The 19,166-nt window shown below is 40.8% G+C and overlaps 1 protein-coding gene across 1 annotated transcript; it reads right to left on the reverse strand.

The window, feature by feature from the left end:
* Positions 1-10,744: 10,744 nt before the first annotated feature.
* On the reverse strand, positions 10,745-12,239 carry prmt6 (protein arginine methyltransferase 6). Its single transcript, XM_060920747.1, has one exon. It carries the CDS (start codon positions 12,171-12,173, stop codon positions 11,109-11,111), a length of 1,065 nt encoding a protein of 354 aa, XP_060776730.1. The 5' UTR covers positions 12,174-12,239; the 3' UTR covers positions 10,745-11,108.
* Positions 12,240-19,166: the final 6,927 nt, after the last annotated feature.

The following is a 19,166-nucleotide window of genomic DNA, read 5'->3' on the forward strand; positions in this document are numbered from 1 at the left end:
TAAGCCTGAATTAAGAGTTTGGTAATACAGCGGCCGTATCCCAAATGACTGCCTACTGAAGCTCGAGTGCACTATATAGAGTTTAAAAATCCATTACTTCCTAGTAGCATGTAGTGCACTTATATAGAAATTAGAGAGACATTTAGGAGTCAAGCCTCATTACCAGGCTACACGCTTTCATTTCAGTTCAGAAACAAAAACACACACGAGACCTCACACTTTAACACTAACCAGATAATTAAACAAACAAAAAAAAGAAATCATTAAACATGAAGAGTGCGTTTTTTTTTTTTGTTTATGTATTACGTAGATGTGCTTATTACGTGTCAATTTGCGCATGTGGGACACTTTTGGGTCGTTTTCCGTTCATATTGGAGATCGCATACAAGTCTCATATAATTGGTAATGTGAACGGCCTAACAAAAAAATCGGATTTCACAACAAATCGGATATGGGTCGTTTCAGGTTGCAGTCTGAACGTAGTGTTATTTGGAGCACCTTTGAAAATAAAACAAGTTTTTTTTTTTAAAACAAGTAAGTACATTTTGGACATTTGTCAAATGCGGTTCATCTTGTTTCAAGAAAAAAAAAACAAAGTATGCTTGTTTTGGGAATAAATGAACTTTACTGAAATCTTTGAATCTTTCATGTTGCTTTGGCGTTGTATAAGCACTGTAAGTCAAAATGCGTAGACTTTTTTTTATTATTTATTTATTTTTGGTGCCTGAGGTCCTGGGGAAGTGGAATCTTAAGAGATGTTTTAATGTTTGAATGTTGAAATGGGGAAAAAAATAAACTTGTTGCAATGCTACACGTGTCGTCAACTTGATTCAAGATAGTCTCTGGTCTCGTATCTAGAGTATTTAACTAATTACAGGTCACAGAAGGAGAATCTTTTAAGCTAGCAATGCTTAGTTGTAGAATTTAACAATCCTAATATTAGTATATTTATCTTAAATTCAGTTTTTACTGCTAAGACTTTGTCATGAATTTAAGTGAAATACCCTTCAAATGAAATAAATAAAAATGACTTGAATGGCTAAATGTAAGAAGTACGATCTTGTTATAAGAACTACTTTGATTATTTTGAGTTAATCAGATCTCGCATAATAAGTTCCCTAATTTTATTTTGGAATTATTTCATCTAAAAACAGGTTAGATTTTTCATCTTACTTTAAGAAATCTTACCAAGTCAAATTTGACTAGTTCCATTGGCAGATTTTTTTCACCTGATTCAAGCAAATATGCTTTGTTTTAATCTTTTATTTCTTATTTTTGAAAGGCCATTCATTTTTTGCAGTGTGGGGGTTATGGGAGGTGTGTCTCATGAGACGTGTGAATATAAAACCAGAGAGCTGCTTTTTAGACTGGTACCAAAATCCACAATTGTGACACCCAAAGGCATTTTTGAGACAAAGTCGGCAAACAGTCTTATTTTGTCAATTTGGCTGTGCCGAATTCAAATCTGCAATATGCTGAGCTCTATCTGACCTTTGTTGACCTCTAGAGGTCATTGAACTTTGGGCCTGTAAACGTCTCAGCTGAACCCAGTTTCTCAGCTTTCTAAGGAATGAAATGTACTAAAATGATTAATGAAGTTAGCAAATGGCCTTGTTTGTTAAATGTTTGGGTGCTGAATTCATTTTTCATTTGTAAAACGACATATGACCTCTGATAACCTCAAGGTCATTAAACTTGGCCTATAGGCCTATGCATTTAACGGCATTTTTAAACTGACTTTACTCCCCCAAAAAGAATATGAACAGACAAAAAACAAATAGAAAGGAACAAATACAACATTAAATGCCAGTCCATGTACATGTGACTTACTTTTCACAATGAGAATGCCTCGGCGATCACCTTACATAACATTGCATTACATTTAGCGGTTATTGTTTATACAAAGCTACTGAAAAAAGGACAGATTCAGCAGCATACAAAATGTGGGGGCATACAGTGGTGCTTGAAAGTTTGTGAACCCTTTAGAATTTTCTATATTTCTGCATAAATATGACCTAAAACATCATCAGATTTTCACACAAGTCCTAAAAGTAGATAAAGAGAACCCAGTTAAACAAATGAGACAAAAATATTATACTTGGTCATTTATTTATTGAGGGAAATGATCCAATATTACATATCTGTGAGTGGCAAAAGTATGTGAACCTTTGCTTTCAGTATCTGGTGTGACCCCCTTGTGCAGCAATAACTGCAACTAAATGTTTCCGGTAACTGTTGATCAGTCCTGCACACCGGCTTGGAGGAATTTTAGCCCATTCCTCCATACAGAACAGCTTCAACTCTGGGATGTTGGTGGGTTTCCTCACATGAACTGCTCACTTCAGGTCCTTCCACAACATTTCCATTGGATTAAGGTCAGGACTTTGACTTGGCCATTCCAAAACATTAACTTTATTCTTCTTTAGCCATTCTTTGGTAGAACGACTTGTGTGCTTAGGGTCGTTGTCTTGCTGCATGACCCACCTTCTCTTGAGATTCAGTTCATGGACAGATGTCCTGACATTTTCCTTTAGAATTCGCTGGTATAATTCAGAATTCATTGTTCCATCAATGATGGCAAGCCGTCCTGGCCCAGATGCAGCAAAACAGGCCCAAACTATGATACTACCACCACCATGTTTCACAGTTGGGATAAGGTTCTTATGCTGGAATACAGTGTTTTCCTTTCTCCAAATATAACGCTTCTCATTTAAACCAAAAAGTTTTATTTTGTTCTCATCCGTCCACAAAATTTTTCCAATAGCCTTCTGGCTTGTCCACGTGATCTTTAGCAAACTGCAGATGAGCAGCAATGTTCTTTTTGGAGAGCAGTGGCTTTCTCCTTGCAACCCTGCCATGCACACCATTGTTGTTCAGTGTTCTCCTGATGGTGGACTCACGAATATTAACATTAGCCAATGTGAGAGAGGCCTTCAGTTGCTTAGAAGTTACCCTGGGGTCCTTTGTGACCTCGCCGACTATTACACGCCTTGCTCTTGGAGTGATCTTTGTTGGTCGCCCACTCCTGGGGAGGGTAACAATGGTCTTGAATCTCCTCCATTTGTACACAATCTGTCTGACTGTGGATTGGTGAAGTCCAAACTCTTTAGAGATGGTTTTGTAACCTTTTCCAACCTGATGAGCATCAACAACACTTTTTCTGAGGTCCTCAGAAATCTCCTTTGTTCATGCCATGATATACTTCCACAAACATGTGTTGTGAAGATCAGACTTTGATAGATCCCTGTTCTTTAAATAAAACAGGATGCCCACTCACACCTGATTTGTCATCCCATTGATTGAAAACACCTGACTCTAATTTCACCTTCAAATTAACTGCTAATCCTAGAGGTTCACATACTTTTGCCACTCACAGATATGTAATATTGGATCATTTTCCTCAATAAATAAATGACCAAGTATAATATTTTTGTCTCATTTGTTTAACTGGGTTCTCTTTATCTACTTTTAGGACTTGTGTGAAAATCTGATGATGTTTTAGGTCATATTTATGCAGAAATATAGAAAATTCTAAAGGGTTCACAAACTTTCAAGCACCACTGTACAGGGTATACAGGTTAATCAGGGTTAGTATATATGAGAGTTTTTTTCTTTGTTTTGTTTTAAACGGGGTAAAGCCTTTACAAAAAACAAACAACAAAGAAAAAAACTCTCATATATACTAACCCTGATTAACCTGTATACCCTGTACGCCCCCACATTTTGTATGCTGCTGAATCTGTCCTTTTTTCAGTAGCTTTGTATAAACATTAACCGCTAAATGTAATGCAATGTTATGTAAGGTGATCGCCGAGGCATTCTCATTGTGAAAAGTAAGTCACATGAACATGGACTGGCATTTAATGTTGTATTTGTTCCTTTCTATTTGTTTTTTGTCTGTTCATATTCTTTTTGGGGGAGTAAAGTCAGTTTAAAAATGCCGTTAAATGCATAGGCCTATAGGCCAAGTTTAATGACCTTGAGGTTATCAGAGGTCATATGTCGTTTTACAAATGGAAAATGAATTCAGCACCCAAACATTTAACAAACAAGGCCATTTGCTAACTTCATTAATCATTTTAGTACATTTCATTCCTTAGAAAGCTGAGAAACTGGGTTCAGCTGAGACGTTTACAGGCCCAAAGTTCAATGAGCTCTAGAGGTCAACAGAGGTCAGATAGAGCTCGGCATATTGCAGATTTGAATTCGGCACACCCAAATTGACAAAATAAGACTGTTTGCCGACTTTGTCTCAAAAATGCCTTTAACTCCTTAAATAAGCACTTTTTTGAATTTTGGTACCAGTCTATTTATCATATTAATATAAATATTAGTGCTGTCAAAAATGTTGCGTTATTAACGCGTTAACTTGACTCAATTTTAACGGCGATAATTTTTTTATCGCGAGATTAACGCTCTGTGACATGATGTAGGTTTTTCATAAGCTTTTGAAACTGCCAGGAACTTGCAACAGAGACTTTGGTTAGAAAACCGATAGCAGCTAGACTGTAATGCCCCGCCCCACACAGCCAGAGTCCTCTGCCCCCCCAAAGAACCAGCGTGGGCAGGGCGCGCTAGTAGAGATGGGATTTATGGCTCTTTGATGGGATCCGCATCTTTGTGATCCGTTCTTTGAAAAGAGCCGTTCAAAAGACTGGCTCATTTGGCTCTTTTTAAATATTTATTCAGTTTTAAGAAGACAGCGTCTAAAGAAGCCAGATCCCTCTGAACTGTAAACTCAATGCTATCCCAGAAATCCTTCCTGTAATATGCAAATTTGGCCGCCTCTGATTGGACAGCGCGACGCATCAACAGGCAGAAAGTGTAAAAGTACAAAATGTGTTAAGTGAGCTGAAACAGTAAAGATCAGATTCAATGCAATATTTATCAACGAACAACTTAAAGTTAATATAATAGTGTACTTTATATTATAATCAAGCATGTCAAGCCTACCGTCACTGTGTAACCTATCTCTCTCAAGCAGTAGATCACTTCACTCATGGTTCTCTTGCTAGCCCCGCGCCGGTGCTCGGCTTAGGTTTCACTTTGCAGTGGCTGTGTCAAGACGTGTTATGCTTTGCAATAAAAAAAACATTGGTACAAAGCAAGCCCATTCACTTTTTTATGCTGATAAGAGAATTACAATGTTTTTTTATGTGACAAAAATGTGCGATTAAATTGCGATTAATCGCGAGTTAACTATGACAGTCGCGACATTAATCGCGATTAAATATTTTAATTGCTTGACAGCACTAATAAATATATTTATTTTATTATGTCCAAAGAATCATCATGGATTAAATACGAGTCCATGTTTTCTAAAACACACCGTGTGTGTGTAATAACTGTGGTTTGTGTGTGTAATCACTATGTGTGTGTAAAATCACCGTGTCTGTAATCACTGTGGTCTGTGTGTAATATATATATATATATAAGGCGTGGTTCTGATGGTCTTCAGTGTGTGTGCTGTTAATAACGACCTCAGTTCCAATCAGAAGTGTGTGTTCATCATTATAACACTGAAACATGTTCATATCACAGAAAGCTTCTGGCCGTCTGTGTTTAAATCCTCTGCTTTAACATCCTCCAAACACTAACCTTCCCTCATTTCTAATAAAATCAGGAGAAGTGCTTTAGTTTGGTGGAGAAACTTTTTATTTCCTGCAAACCTGGAAAATTCATTCTGCACATCTGTCCTCGAACAAATCAGAACATGAGTAAATAACAAGAAATAGAGGGAAAATAATACAGTTTTCCATGACCAAAAAAAAAAAGTTGGAAATTTCCTAAAACCACTTTTGATTTCTGGAAAGTGAGGATTTCCAAGACTTTCTCAGGACTGTGGGGAAACCTCATCATCACGTCTTGGACATAAATAAATAAATAAATAAATAAAGGAAAAAAATGTAAAATTTCCAAAACCTTCCCAAAAAACTTGATCCGGTCTGAAAAATGAAATGTAATTATCTCTGTATTTTCCAGGAATCTGCAAATTATTTTCCTCATTTTAAAACTTTAAAGCCGATGTAAAAGTCAGCGCTGTGACGTATTTGCGCTCTGAAATCTCACGTCTCCGGGACACTGTTCACACTCGGCACTACAGCGAGACCACAGCGTCACACGCTCGTTTCAGTCTGACACTGAATTAACAGCGTTGTGTTAACGTTAGAGACGCTGCCCGTTTCTGCGAATAGATACTGTATTATCTCATCTTTACAGTTGTGTTAATATGATGAAGTGAACAGGCTCCAGGTTACTAAAAGGAGCTGTGTGAGTGTTTTACATCAGTGCTGAATGTTGGAGATGTTTATTTTCAGGAGCTCCTGCACACACCGAGTGTGAGACAGCGTCAGGGCCGCAATCGCGCAGAAGGGCCGCGTTGCTTAGAATGTGGAAGACGTTTCTGTCAGCAGCGCGCTGGAAATCATATCATATCAAATCAAATCTAAACGATAAACACTCCAACAAACGATCTCGGGATTGGATTTGTTCTTTAATATTCATATATAAAATACTGATCATTTTCAGGTTTGGGAAATGAAAGAACATTTTATTTATTTAATTTTCTGTACTTTTACCCTCAGGAGTGTGGAAACACTAAACAATCATTCTGAAATTTAAAAAAAAAATCAAATGAAAAAAATCCAATTTAATAAAATCCAATTAAAAAAAATCTATAAAATTAATGCCCCCCCACATTCGAAAAATCTCCTTTACAGTTTGATGAGAACTTTTCCAAAAACTTTCTGGGAATTTTACTGAACTTTTCCACATCTGGAAGATGACATTTTAATTTCAGCGCCCTTTTCCTGAGTGTGAGAACACGGAAATAATGAACTTAAAAAAAAAAAAAAAAATCACATAATCCACTTTTTATACAGTGGTGCTTGAAAGTTTGTGAACCCTTTAGAATTTTCTATATTTCTGCATAAATATGACCTAAAACATCATCAGATTTTCACACAAGGCCTAAAAGTAGATAAAGAGAACCCAGTTAAACAAATGAGACAAAAATATTATACTTGGTCATTTATTTATTGAGGAAAATGATCCAATATTACATATCTGTGAGTGGCAAAAGTATATGAACCTTTGCTTTCAGTATCTGGTGTGACCCCCTTGTGCAGCAATAACTGCAACTAAACGTTTGTGGTAACTGTTGATCAGTCCTGCACACCGGCTTGGAGGAATTTTAGCCCGTTCCTCCGTACAGAACAGCTTCAACTCTGGGATGTTGGTGGGTTTCCTCACATGAACTGCTCACTTCAGGTCCTTCCACAACATTTCCATTGGATTAAGGTCAGGACTTTGACTTGGCCATTCCAAAACAGTGGCGGCGGCAAAGGGAGGGCAGGGGGCGACAGCCCCCCCTAAAATTAGTTACAATGGGAGTCCTTTGACTATTTATAAGGAAGAAAAGGACAGAGTAGTGTGAATAAACAGCCTGCTGTGTGACTTTGTTTTCCCTTATTAAATCCTGCTGTGTCCCTTCATCCCGGCGGCATCCCTTTGTACTGTAGGTTGGTATCACCCATTCGCACCAAAACCGATGCAAATTAGCCTGGCCCTGACGTCACCGATTGCCTCCGCTTTCTGGGATTTTTCTTATTTGGAATACGCAAAACTGCAAAACCCATCACTTTTAGTAGACAAACCGATTTATTAATATTCTGAGGACTAATTAACCTGTTGCTGTGGTAACTATCTAGATATACGTCTGGTCTCCTTGGGTACATGTGGCAAAGCGAGGACCCTGTGACAGCAAGGCTATGACAGTGACGCTAAATTTATATCTGACTGGTAACTCGTGCTCTGTCCGGATGGCTAGACAGCGTTCACGAGGCGTAAAAGCAGTTTTGGGTGCCCAAAAACTTGATGCTGCTGTAGATCTACATAAATTTGCTTGCTGCCCTGACCACTCACTGAAAGTCAGTATGAAGAGGCGTTTCAGACAAAGATCCATTGCAAACTTTTTGGGCTCAACAAAGGCACCCAAGTTGCTTGATGATAATGAGGTAAGTTTTCAGTATACACTACCATTCAAAAGTTTGGGGTCACTTTGAAATGTCCTTATTTTTGAAAGAAAAGCACTGTTCTTTTCAATGAAGATCACTTTAAACTAATCAGAAATCCACTCTATACATTGCTAATGTGCTAAATGACTATTCTAGCTGCAAATGTCTGGTTTTTGGTGCAATATCTCCATAGGTGTATAGAGGCCCATTTCCAGCAACTCTCACTCCAGTGTTCTAATGGTACAATGTGTTTGCTCATTGCCTCAGAAGGCTAATGGATGATTAGAAAACCCTTGTACAATCATGTTAGCACAGCTGAAAACAGTTGAGCTCTTTAGAGAAGCTATAAAACTGACCTTCCTTTGAGCAGATTGAGTTTCTGGAGCATCACATTTGTGGGGTCGATTAAATGCTCAAAATGGCCAGAAAAATGTCTTGACTATATTTTCTATTCATTTTACAACTTATGGTGGTAAATAAAAGTGTGACTTTTCATGGAAAACACAAAATTGTCTGGGTGACCCCAACCTTTTGAACGGTAGTGTAATTTTTTTGAACATCCCAAGTCAAATTTTGTAAACCAAGAAATACATGAATGTTTACTCGCACTGAAGACGAAAGGAAAGACAATTATTCATGCTCTTGCTTTATACCACGTAGCTGAGGAGGTATATAAATCTATTAGCTCTTTAATTCAACAAAGACATTGAGGACAAATTTTTGAGGACAAATTTTCTAGCATTTAGTTTTTGTGGGGGTGGGAAGACCATGAGGAAACTAAGGGAATGTAGTTGTTCCAATTTAACGATACAGCCCTGTATGTCATTCATACCTTCAGCCTTCGATGACCAAACAATGACTTAACAACTGCTACATGTACATAAAAGTATCGTGGACACCACGGACTTGACCCCTATTGCTGCTGCCTTCTCGTCTTTCAATGACGAGAGAATGCGCTACTTTGGTTCCTTCAATTAAGCAAGATACATTTGAACGTTGTAAGTGTATTTACTCACATGTAAACACAGTAGAAAGTACCAAACCCATGGTAAGAGGGTGTTATCCTCTCAACGATACTAAGTAGACGTAATTATGTTATAGTCATTGGTTCTGTTTCATATTGAAAAAAAAATACATGGACAAAATGTACTCGAATGGAGACATTAAACTTAGCTTTAGTCCACTAAAATTTGCCTCTCAAAATGCAGGAAATAGTGTTTTAGAGGGTTAAAATTTCCTAAATTTCCCAGGGGAGCATGCCCCTGGACCCCCCCCCCAGATTTGGCATGCAACACGTTGCCCCCCCAATCCAAAACTTCCTGCCACCGCCTCTGCAAAACATTATTCTTCTTTAACCATTCTTTGGTAGAACGACTTGTGTGCTTAGGGTCGTTGTCTTGCTGCATGACCCACCTTCTCTTGAGATTCAGTTCATGGACAGATGTCCTGATATTTTCCTTTAGAATTTGCTGGTATAATTCAGAATTCATTGTTCCATCAATGATGGCAAGCTGTCCTGGCCCAGATGCAGCAAAACAGGCCCAAACCATGATACTACCACCACCATGTTTCACAGATGGGATAAGGTTCTTATGCTGGAATGCAGTGTTTTCCTTTCTCCAAACATAACGCTTCTCATTTAAACCAAGAAGTTCTATTTTGGTCTCATCCGTCCACAAAACATTTTTCCAATAGCCTTCTGGCTTGTCCATGTGATCTTTAGCAAACTGCAGACGAGCAGCAATGTTATTTTTGGAGAGCAGTGGCTTTCTCCTTGCAACCCTGCCATGCACACCATTGTTGTTCAGTGTTCTCCTGATGGTGGACTCATGAACATTAACATTAGCCAATGTGAGAGAGGCCTTCAGTTGTTTAGAAATTACCCTGGGGTCCTTTGTGACCTCACCGACTATTACACGCCTTGCTCTTGGAGTGATCTTTTTGGTCGACCACTCCTGGGGAGGGTAACAATGGTCTTGAATTTCCTCCATTTGTACACAATCTGTCTGACTGTGGATCGGTGGAATCCAAACTCTTTAGAGATGGCTTTGTAACCTTTTCCAGCCTGATGAGCATCAACAACGCTTTTTCTGAGGTCCTCAGAAATCTCCTTTGTTCGTGCCATGATACACTTCCACAAACATGTGTTGTGAAGATCAGACTTTGATAGATCCCTGTTCTTTAAATAAAACAGGGTGCCCACTCACACCTGATTGTCGTCCCATTGATTGAAAACACCTGACTCTAATTTCACCTTCAAATTAACTGCTAATCCTACAGGTTCACATACTTTTGCCACTCACAGATATGTAATATTGGATCATTTTCCTCATTAAATAAATGACTAAGTATAATATTTTTGTCTCATTTGTTTAACTGGGTTCTCTTTATCTACTTTTAGGACTTGCGTGAAAATCTGATGATGTTTTAGGTCATATTTATGCAGAAAAATAGAAAATTCTAAAGGGCTCACAAACTTTCAAGCACCACTGTACAAACCCCATTTCCAGAAAAGTTGGGATATTTTCCAAAATGCCATAAAAACAAAAATCGGTGATTTGTTAATTCATGTGAACATTTATCTAAATGACAAAAGTACAAAGAAAAGATTTTCAGTAGTTTTACTGATGAACTTAATTGTATTTTGTAAATATAACCGAAGTTAGAATTTGATTCCTGCAAGACACTCAAAAAAAAAAAAAAACTGGGACAGAGACAAAAGACTGAAAAGTTTATCAGATATTCCAGTAACACCATTTTGGAAAATATTCCAACTTTCTTGGAAATGGGGTTTGTGTATTGGAAAAAAAGAAAAGTGTAGAAAAGTCAGATTACCAAATTTCAAGAAACAACTGATGATCGTTTTTAATCTGTACTCGTTCATTAACATTCGTCGTATTCACACTTTAGAATTCTGACGTAACATCAAGCGACGCAAAACAAAAGATTCGTTAATCCTAATGTTTCTTTTCCACCGATTTCTTTCTCCGACTTTCTTTCTGCAGGTCAGTGATGATCCAGCGCCGTAAATCTCTGAAACTTCAACCTCGAGGCTCGATGACCTGGGATTCGAACTCATAACCTTCTCGGCTCCTACTGAGGCTCTGCGTATGAAGATCCATCTGAAATCGTGAACGTCTTCGATTTCCTTTTCTCTTCCCCGACTGTGTAGTCTACGTGGATGCATATATGTCGAGAGCCTTCCTCTGACGGGTACATGTGCACGTCTCCTTCCACCAGCGTGTCCTGCATGACCTCCACCGCCTGGTCCAGGTAGAGCACGGCCTGTTTCCAGTGCGTCTCGGGTTCGAACGGGGACGTGGACAGGACGAGAGGATGTCTCGAGCCTGGGAAGGGAAAAGCGACGGCGAAGAACACGCAGAAGGCGTTGAAGGCGGCCGAGCGGAAGCAGAGGCAGCGGAAATGTCCCTTGACGGAGCTCAGGTGCTGCAGGTTCACGACGTTGAGGTCCAGCTCGGCGAATTTGACCGAGTGAGATAAGACGTCTTCGACGGTGACGGGCTTGATGGTGATTTCCGAGCTAGCCATGATGCACCTGCGGGCGAAGTCCGTCATGCAGGACATGTCCACGCCGTACTGGCTCTTCACCGTGCTCCAGAAGGCGAGACGCTCCTCCACGAGCAGGTCGTTAATGGGTGCGATGAAGAGCTCGGCTTTCTCGGGGAGCATCAGACCTCCGGGTTTGAGCCACCGATCCCGAGCTGAGATCACCGAGTTCAGCATGGACTCATGGAGCAGGGCGTAACCCATCCACTCACTCACGATCACATCCACCTTCTCAGGGAGGTCTACATCCTCCAGGGCACCTTTAATGACCTCCACCTTGTCCTGCACTTCATTCTGCTGGATGATCTTCTCAGCCTGCTCTGCGATGGAGCTGGCCTCCACGGCGTACACCTTCCTGGCCCCGGCCTGGGCACAGAACACACTCAGCACCCCGGTGCCTGCTCCCACATCCAGCACGACCTTCCCCTCGATGTCACTCTGATTGTTAAAGATGGCTTTCCTGTACGTGGCAGTGCGCACAGTGTCCGCGATCATCTCCTCATGGATACTCACATCCGCATAGCTCTCAAAGTACAGCTGATCCTCAGCACCTTTATCCAGTTTTCTCTTCTTAGAGCCGGCGTGGGACATGTTTCCTTCCTCGCCTCTCGAGAATCCGATCCAATAAAATACCAAAACGACACCTACACCCTATCTATGTGCACTACTTAGTGCATAAAAACAACGGCTTCATACTCACTTTCTAGTGTTTGCTTTGCGATTCGGGTTTTTTCGGTTTACTTCCGCATGTGCACCGGTGCATTATGGGAAACGTAGTATTACAGTGTATACCACGAAAGGCGAATCCTTCACTAGAAAACTACATTTCCCATATGTTATCTAATCCCTTGACATATTTATTTACGTTTATACTTTTATTTCAACAAAATCAGCCTCCATTTTTGTTTAACTTTGGATATATTTAAATTTATATTACATTTAGTTCACGAAATAAAATAAAAATAAAATTTCTAAAAAAAAAAGTGTATATATGTATACACCAGTGGCGGCTGGTAGTCTTTCAAACAGGGGAGGCTGGTCGGTTACGATATTTCTAGATTTTAAAAGAAAAAACATCAGTTTTGCCCATACTCTTGCCTCTGATCTGGCTGATTGTTGGCAGCGTCACAAACTGTGAAATAACAGGTTCTTTTGGCCCATTAGCCTACTGTCCAATATACATGATGGTGGTGTTGGGGGGGAGGGGGGTATATTTAAACATTTTATATTTTAAAATTGTGGCATGTTGTTTAAAAATTGACCTCGGCTGTGTTTTTGTTTAAAAATGTTTTCCAAATTGTAGCTGTGTTTAATTCATATCCAGAAAAATATATATTCCAATAGGGCGGCACGGTGGTGTAGTGGTTAGCGCTGTCGCCTCACAGCAAGAAGGTCCGGGTTCGAGCCCCGGGGCCGGCGAGGGCCTTTCTGTGCGGAGTTTGCATGTTCTCCCCGTGTCCGCGTGGGTTTCCTCTGGGTGCTCCGGTTTCCCCCACAGTCCAAAGACATGCAGGTTAGGTTAACTGGTGACTCTAAATTGAGCGTGAGTGTGAATGGTTGTCTATGTGTCAGCCCTGTGATGACCTGGCGACTTGTCCAGGGTGTACCCCGCCTTTCGCCCATAGTCAGCTGGGATAGGCTCCAGCTTGCCTGCGACCCTGTAGAAGGATAAAGCGGCTTGAGATAATGAGATGAGATATATTCCAATGTAATATACTCAGCATAAACATTTTAAATAGATTCTATATTTTTGGTCCATCCATGACATATTACTAAAGTAGCCTATTTACTGTTGTTGATGTGGGTCACTTGCTGTTAGCCAATTCACTTTCTCGTACCAGGAGAGCTGAAAGGAACGAGTATTATTCCCTACCTTTTTCACCAAGTCAATTTGAGGCGTTGGTCTACCCTGCTCTTTAATTTTAATTTTTTCCTCGAAAGGAAGACTGGCAAATGGCTTCGCCAAAATTAAATCAGCAATGCTTGGCATCCGTGCGCAGCTTTCTTGCTAGCTGACTAGCCCCCTCAAGTTCAAGTTCAGTCACTCAAATAAACAACATTTCTGGAACTAAGATAGCAAACTTGACAACACTATATTTACACTTTATTTACAATGAAAATATATACAAACTAAAAAAGCTGGTAGAAACCGTATGTAATGAATGAAATCGAAATGTAAGCCGATCTCTTACAATACACCACAGCACTTGCGAATCCGCATGGGACTGAACTGATGTTGCCAAATACTGCTGACGTTATCCAGCCCAAAATATGTTCAAAACCCGCCAAAATGCACTTAAAACCGCCCAATTGGGCGAGAAACCGCCCAATCTGGCAACACTGTACTGCTGCCTGTCTATGGACCCTTTTCACGTGACGTCACGACAAACGCGGCCACCATTTTGGACATGTACTACCAGTAGTTTACCACAGCCAGCATTGAGGAACGGTAGCAAAGAAAGTGTTTATTTTCAGCAAGACTTCCATCATGCCACTATATTGTTGTGCACCTGGATGTAGTAACCATCAACAAACAAGGCAAGGGTTATCATTTTATCAGATCCCGGTAGATGCTGACCGACGGAGAAGATGGATAGCGGCATACCAGCGCTTGTGTAGTGACCACTTTGTTGGAGGTAAGACGAATAAAATTAGCCAGAAAAGGCATTACATTGGTGTTAACATTCCATTCTAGTTTACTGTAATTATGATCTGGCAGCTATTTACATTGGATCCAGTGTAAATAGCCGCCGGAGCCAACGTCCGAGGTTCCGGAGCGCGTTTCCTCGAGGCCCGGCCGGAGCCGGCGGCCGCGGAGCCGGCGCGCGCTCGCTCGCGGCCCGGCCGGACGTTGGCTCCGGCAGCTATTTACACTGGATCCGGTGTAAATAGCTGCCAGATCATAATTACAGTAAACTAGTAAATACAGTTTTCTGCATCTTGCTCCTTTTTCTTTTATGTTTGTCGCCTTCCTCGCATTCAAACCGATTTGAGCCGAAGTCCACTACATGTCCAAAATGGCGGTCGCGTTTATGAAGGTCACGTGACTGAAAAGGGTCCATAGTTGAAACGAGCTGTCAATCAAAGAAAATATCCGGCCGCTTTCACCAATCACCAGTCTCCTCGCGGAAACTGCCATGTCCCTCCCACTGTGAGGCTGGGAGTCCGTGGGCGGGCATTTTCGCAGTATTTGTCCAATAACCGTCTTGCATTTTGAGATTGAAAAGCGCAGAGCTCCCAAATGCCGTTGAAGTCCATTGAGGCTGGGAGTCCGTGGGACTCCGTGGGCGGGCGTTTTTGCAGTATTTGTCCAATAATCGTCTTGCATTTTGAGATTGACAAGCACATAGCTCCCAATCCACTGAGGCTGGGCTGCATCGCGCTGTCACGAGGGGGAAAAACTCACGCACACATTAGGTGAACTGGGGAAAGTTATAACGGAATGATTTCGCACTGTAGTGGGTTGAGCACATATATTTCTATGATTCTGGATCTGAAATAGCAATGTTATAAGGTCGGTTATAACATAAGCCTAGCGCAATTCATCCTACACGATGTTCGTCATTTTTAGAGGAGGCTGAGCCTCCCTCGTTGTCTTAAAGCAATCGCCTGTGGTATACACGGTTCCAGTTGCTAATCGAGTGCTAGCAAAAGAACACATGCTAAATTGCTAAATGAAAAGCAACTAGCTGGAAGTGGAAATGTTTATCCCTTCTTTCTTTCTTTCTTTTTGGTTAAAACTGCACCTGAAGTAACTTCTAACTTATTTGAACAATGTATGAGAATGTGCAGCATATAAAATTAATCACTGGTCCATCTTAGCTAAAATTAGATTTTACCCCAAGGCCTCTCTTTCTCTTTCTGTCTCTCTTTCTCTCTCACACCTAGGGTTGCCACCATTCAGAAATGAAAATAAGGGACGCCCACCACGGCTCCTTAGGGCCATGACCACCACGGGCACGACTCCCATGGGGTGGGGTGCCCGCAGCAGTGGTATGTTTTATTTTGAGCAATTCCAGCGTTATGGACGTGACACTTGAACTCAAAATGGCAACAAATGACCCAGTGCATGTTTTATTGTCTCCCAGTATTTAAACAGGTGTTGCATATTTTAAGGCTGTACCATACTGGAGAAGTGATGGAACAAGAACAATTCCCATAGTACATCTAGGGCGTGCCAGAAAATGCCAATAAAAGATGCGTTATGGATGTGACAGAAAAAGTATCACTTTTCTTGGGTGACTGTACATTTTTATCAAACTCTGTGAAATTGTAAACCTAATGTCGAAATGGAGAGATCCATTTGATAGAGGGGTCCAAGGTGAATATTAAAAAATCTTTGTTTAAAATATTTTGTATTTCATGCAGCGTTTCGGAAGGAAAAGTCAGCGTTATGGATGTGACAAAATTCCGTTATGGATGTGACACGTCTGAAATAGACATGGCATATGTTTAGAAAATCAGCAATATAGCCACCATAATATATCAACTCAAAATAAATTAGTTTTGTGCAAAGAGTGTGTTCTGTGTTGCATTTCATACGGATGTACCGTATAATAAGAACTTTTTCAATAAAAATGTTACGGACGTGACGGCGCCTGTCCTGTAAATCGGTGTCGCATCAACACGGCTCCACGGTGACAATGAAATGCGAAATCATCTCATCTCAGCATCTCTAGCCGCTTTATCCTGTTCTACAGGGTCGCAGGCGAGCTGGAGCCTATCCCAGCTGACTACGGGCGAAAGGCGGGGTACACCCTGGACAAGTCGCCAGGTCATCACAGGGCTGACACACAGACAACCATTCACACTCACGGTCAATTTAGAGTCACCAGTTAACCTAACCTGCATGTCTTTGGACTGTGGGGGAAACCGGAGCACCCGGAGGAAACCCACGCGGACACGGGGAGAACATGCAAACTCCGCACAGAAAGGCCCTCGCCGGCCACGGGGCTCGAACCCGGACCTTCTTGCTGTGAGGTGACAGCGCTAACCACTACACCACCGTGCCGCCCATGCGAAATCATATACCTCATTTACAGTTTGCTTCAATAACCCCATTGCGTCCTAAAAGGAGGCTGAACATTGTTGTGGGCGAATATATGTATCATATTTGGTTGTTGAAAAAAGTACTCAATTTGCATTGAAATCACCAAATTCTTGATTGTCATTAGCTAAAGTAGTGAAGGCGAAGGGAACAATTCTTGTGACAAATTGGTTCAACTTATTCACATCTGTAAAATACAGGCCTAGGTGATATCTCTGGGAGTGGTTTTGATGTATTACATGTTGCTTTATTTTTGCATGGTGAGGTTGACATTTACATGGAATTGCCCTTTTGTAGGTGTTTTTAGTAAAGGGGTGATCAAGAAAGCAATTACTCATACTTAAAGCTTGAAATGCTTTATTGCCAATGCTGTAAAAATGTATAATGTACAAGTGGGCAACAATGAACTTTTAAAATATAATCTAAATATATTGAGAACTTAATATCACTGTAAATGCAAGTGCATAACTGTTCTTGGTGTAGGGACTCTCTTTGTGAACCTTGGGGACATTTTTACTTAGAGAGGAAAAAGAGAACAAAAAACAACAAAAGCACAACAAACATGTGTGTCTGCTTATTCAAGAATGCAGAAAACAAGAAAGTGCAAAACATTACTCCTTCCCTCAGCAGTCCTGAGTTCATCAGGAACTGTTGTTTCTCTTGTCTGTGGAGTAGACCAGATTTAAACAGTCAACAGATTAAATTGAATTAAATTGAACAGTATTTGTCTGCTGTCTGTCTTATGACTTGAAATGAAGTCATGTCATCCAAACAGTTAAAGTAAACCACACTAATAAAATATAATTTTTAATCTAGGAAATGTATGTATGTATGTATTTATTTGTTATTATTATAATGTGAATGCTGTGTGCTAATAATAATAATAATCTCATCTCATTATCTGTAGCCGCTTTATCCTTCTACAGGGTCGCAGGCAAGCTGGAGCCTATCCCAGCTGACTACGGGTGAAAGGCGGGGTACACCCTGGACAAGTCACCAGGTCATCACAGGGCTGACACATAGACACAGACAACCATTCACACTCACATTCACACCTACGCTCAATTTAGAGTCACCAGTTAACCTAACCTGCATGTCTTTGGACTGTGGGGGAAACCGGAGCACCCGGAGGAAACCCACGCGGACACGGGGAGAACATGCAAACTCCACACAGAAAGGCCCTCGCCGGCCCCGGGGCTCGAACCCAGGACCTTCTTGCTGTGAGGCAACAGCGCTAACCACTACACCACCACTACACCGCCAATGCTTATCGTTGTTGGATTGTGGGTTGATGCTGATATATCTTGGATAGACGACAGAATGATTCATTCAAACTCACTTCCCCGACAGATGCTCATTGACAGAATGCATGAATGATTTAATACCCAATAAAAGTGATGCATTTCATTACGTTTTCCCCTCCATTTGTTTGTTTGTTTGTCTGTTTGTTTGTTTTTTCCAACGTAACTCTAAAAGTAGTGAACGGATTTGGATGAAATTTGGTGGAAAGGTGAGCCATGGGCCAAGGAACAATTGATTAGATTTTGATGCAAATCCAGATGTGGATCCAGGATTTTTATTTTCTGTTCCCAACATAATTCAAAAAGTACTGAATGGATTTGGGTGAAATTTGGTGGACAGCTCTAGTATTATCCTCGGTTCAAGTGATTTTAATTTTGATTTTAATAACGTGGCTTGGCGGCACGGTGGTGTAGTGGTTAGCGCTGTCGCCTCACAGCAAGAAGGTCTGGGTTCGAGCCCCGTGGCCGGCGAGAGCCTTTCTGTGTGGAGTTTGCATGTTCTCCCCGTGTCCGCGTGGGTTTCCTCCGGGTGCTCCGGTTTCCCCCACAGTCCAAAGACATGCAGGTTAGGTTAACTGGTGACTCTAAATTGAGCGTAGGTGTGAATGTGAGTGTGAATGGTTGTCTGTGTCTATGTGTCAGCCCTGTGATGACCTGGCGACTTGTCCAGGGTGTACCCCGCCTTTCGCCCGTAGTCAGCTGGGATAGGCTCCAGCTTGCCTGCGACCCTGTAGAACAGGATAAAGCGGCTAGAGATAATGAGATGAGATGAACATGTGGCTTGGTGGAGGTATGAACACAACTGAGTGCCCTTCGAGTTTGTTCTGTTTTTCTGGAAAGGTGTAAGTACTGAAGGACATTCTGACTTGACCACAAAGTGTTACTGTAGCTGGAGCTTGACAAAAGCTTTAATAAATGAATGAATAGAATAAAATAGAATAACTATGTTTGCAAATGAAGCAAATGCTAATGTTTACCAGTTGAAAGTCGGATGTGATGTGATGTTCCTTTACACTTCATAATGTTGTGATTTGTCTGAAATGCAAGTTTAATAACTAATGAAAGCCATTATAATTAAATATTATATTATATTTAACGATTATTCACTGAAGGTGAAGTGCATATTGGTGAATAATATCTGAGATGAAGTCGAGGTTATTATTCACCGATATTCACTAAGCCTGAGGTGGATAATTGTTTTAGTATAAATACACAGGTGATTATTTAAAAAAAAAA

The sequence above is a fragment of the Neoarius graeffei genome, chromosome 5, assembly GCF_027579695.1.
Source record: "Neoarius graeffei isolate fNeoGra1 chromosome 5, fNeoGra1.pri, whole genome shotgun sequence".
NCBI classification, from domain to species: domain Eukaryota; kingdom Metazoa; phylum Chordata; class Actinopteri; order Siluriformes; family Ariidae; genus Neoarius; species Neoarius graeffei.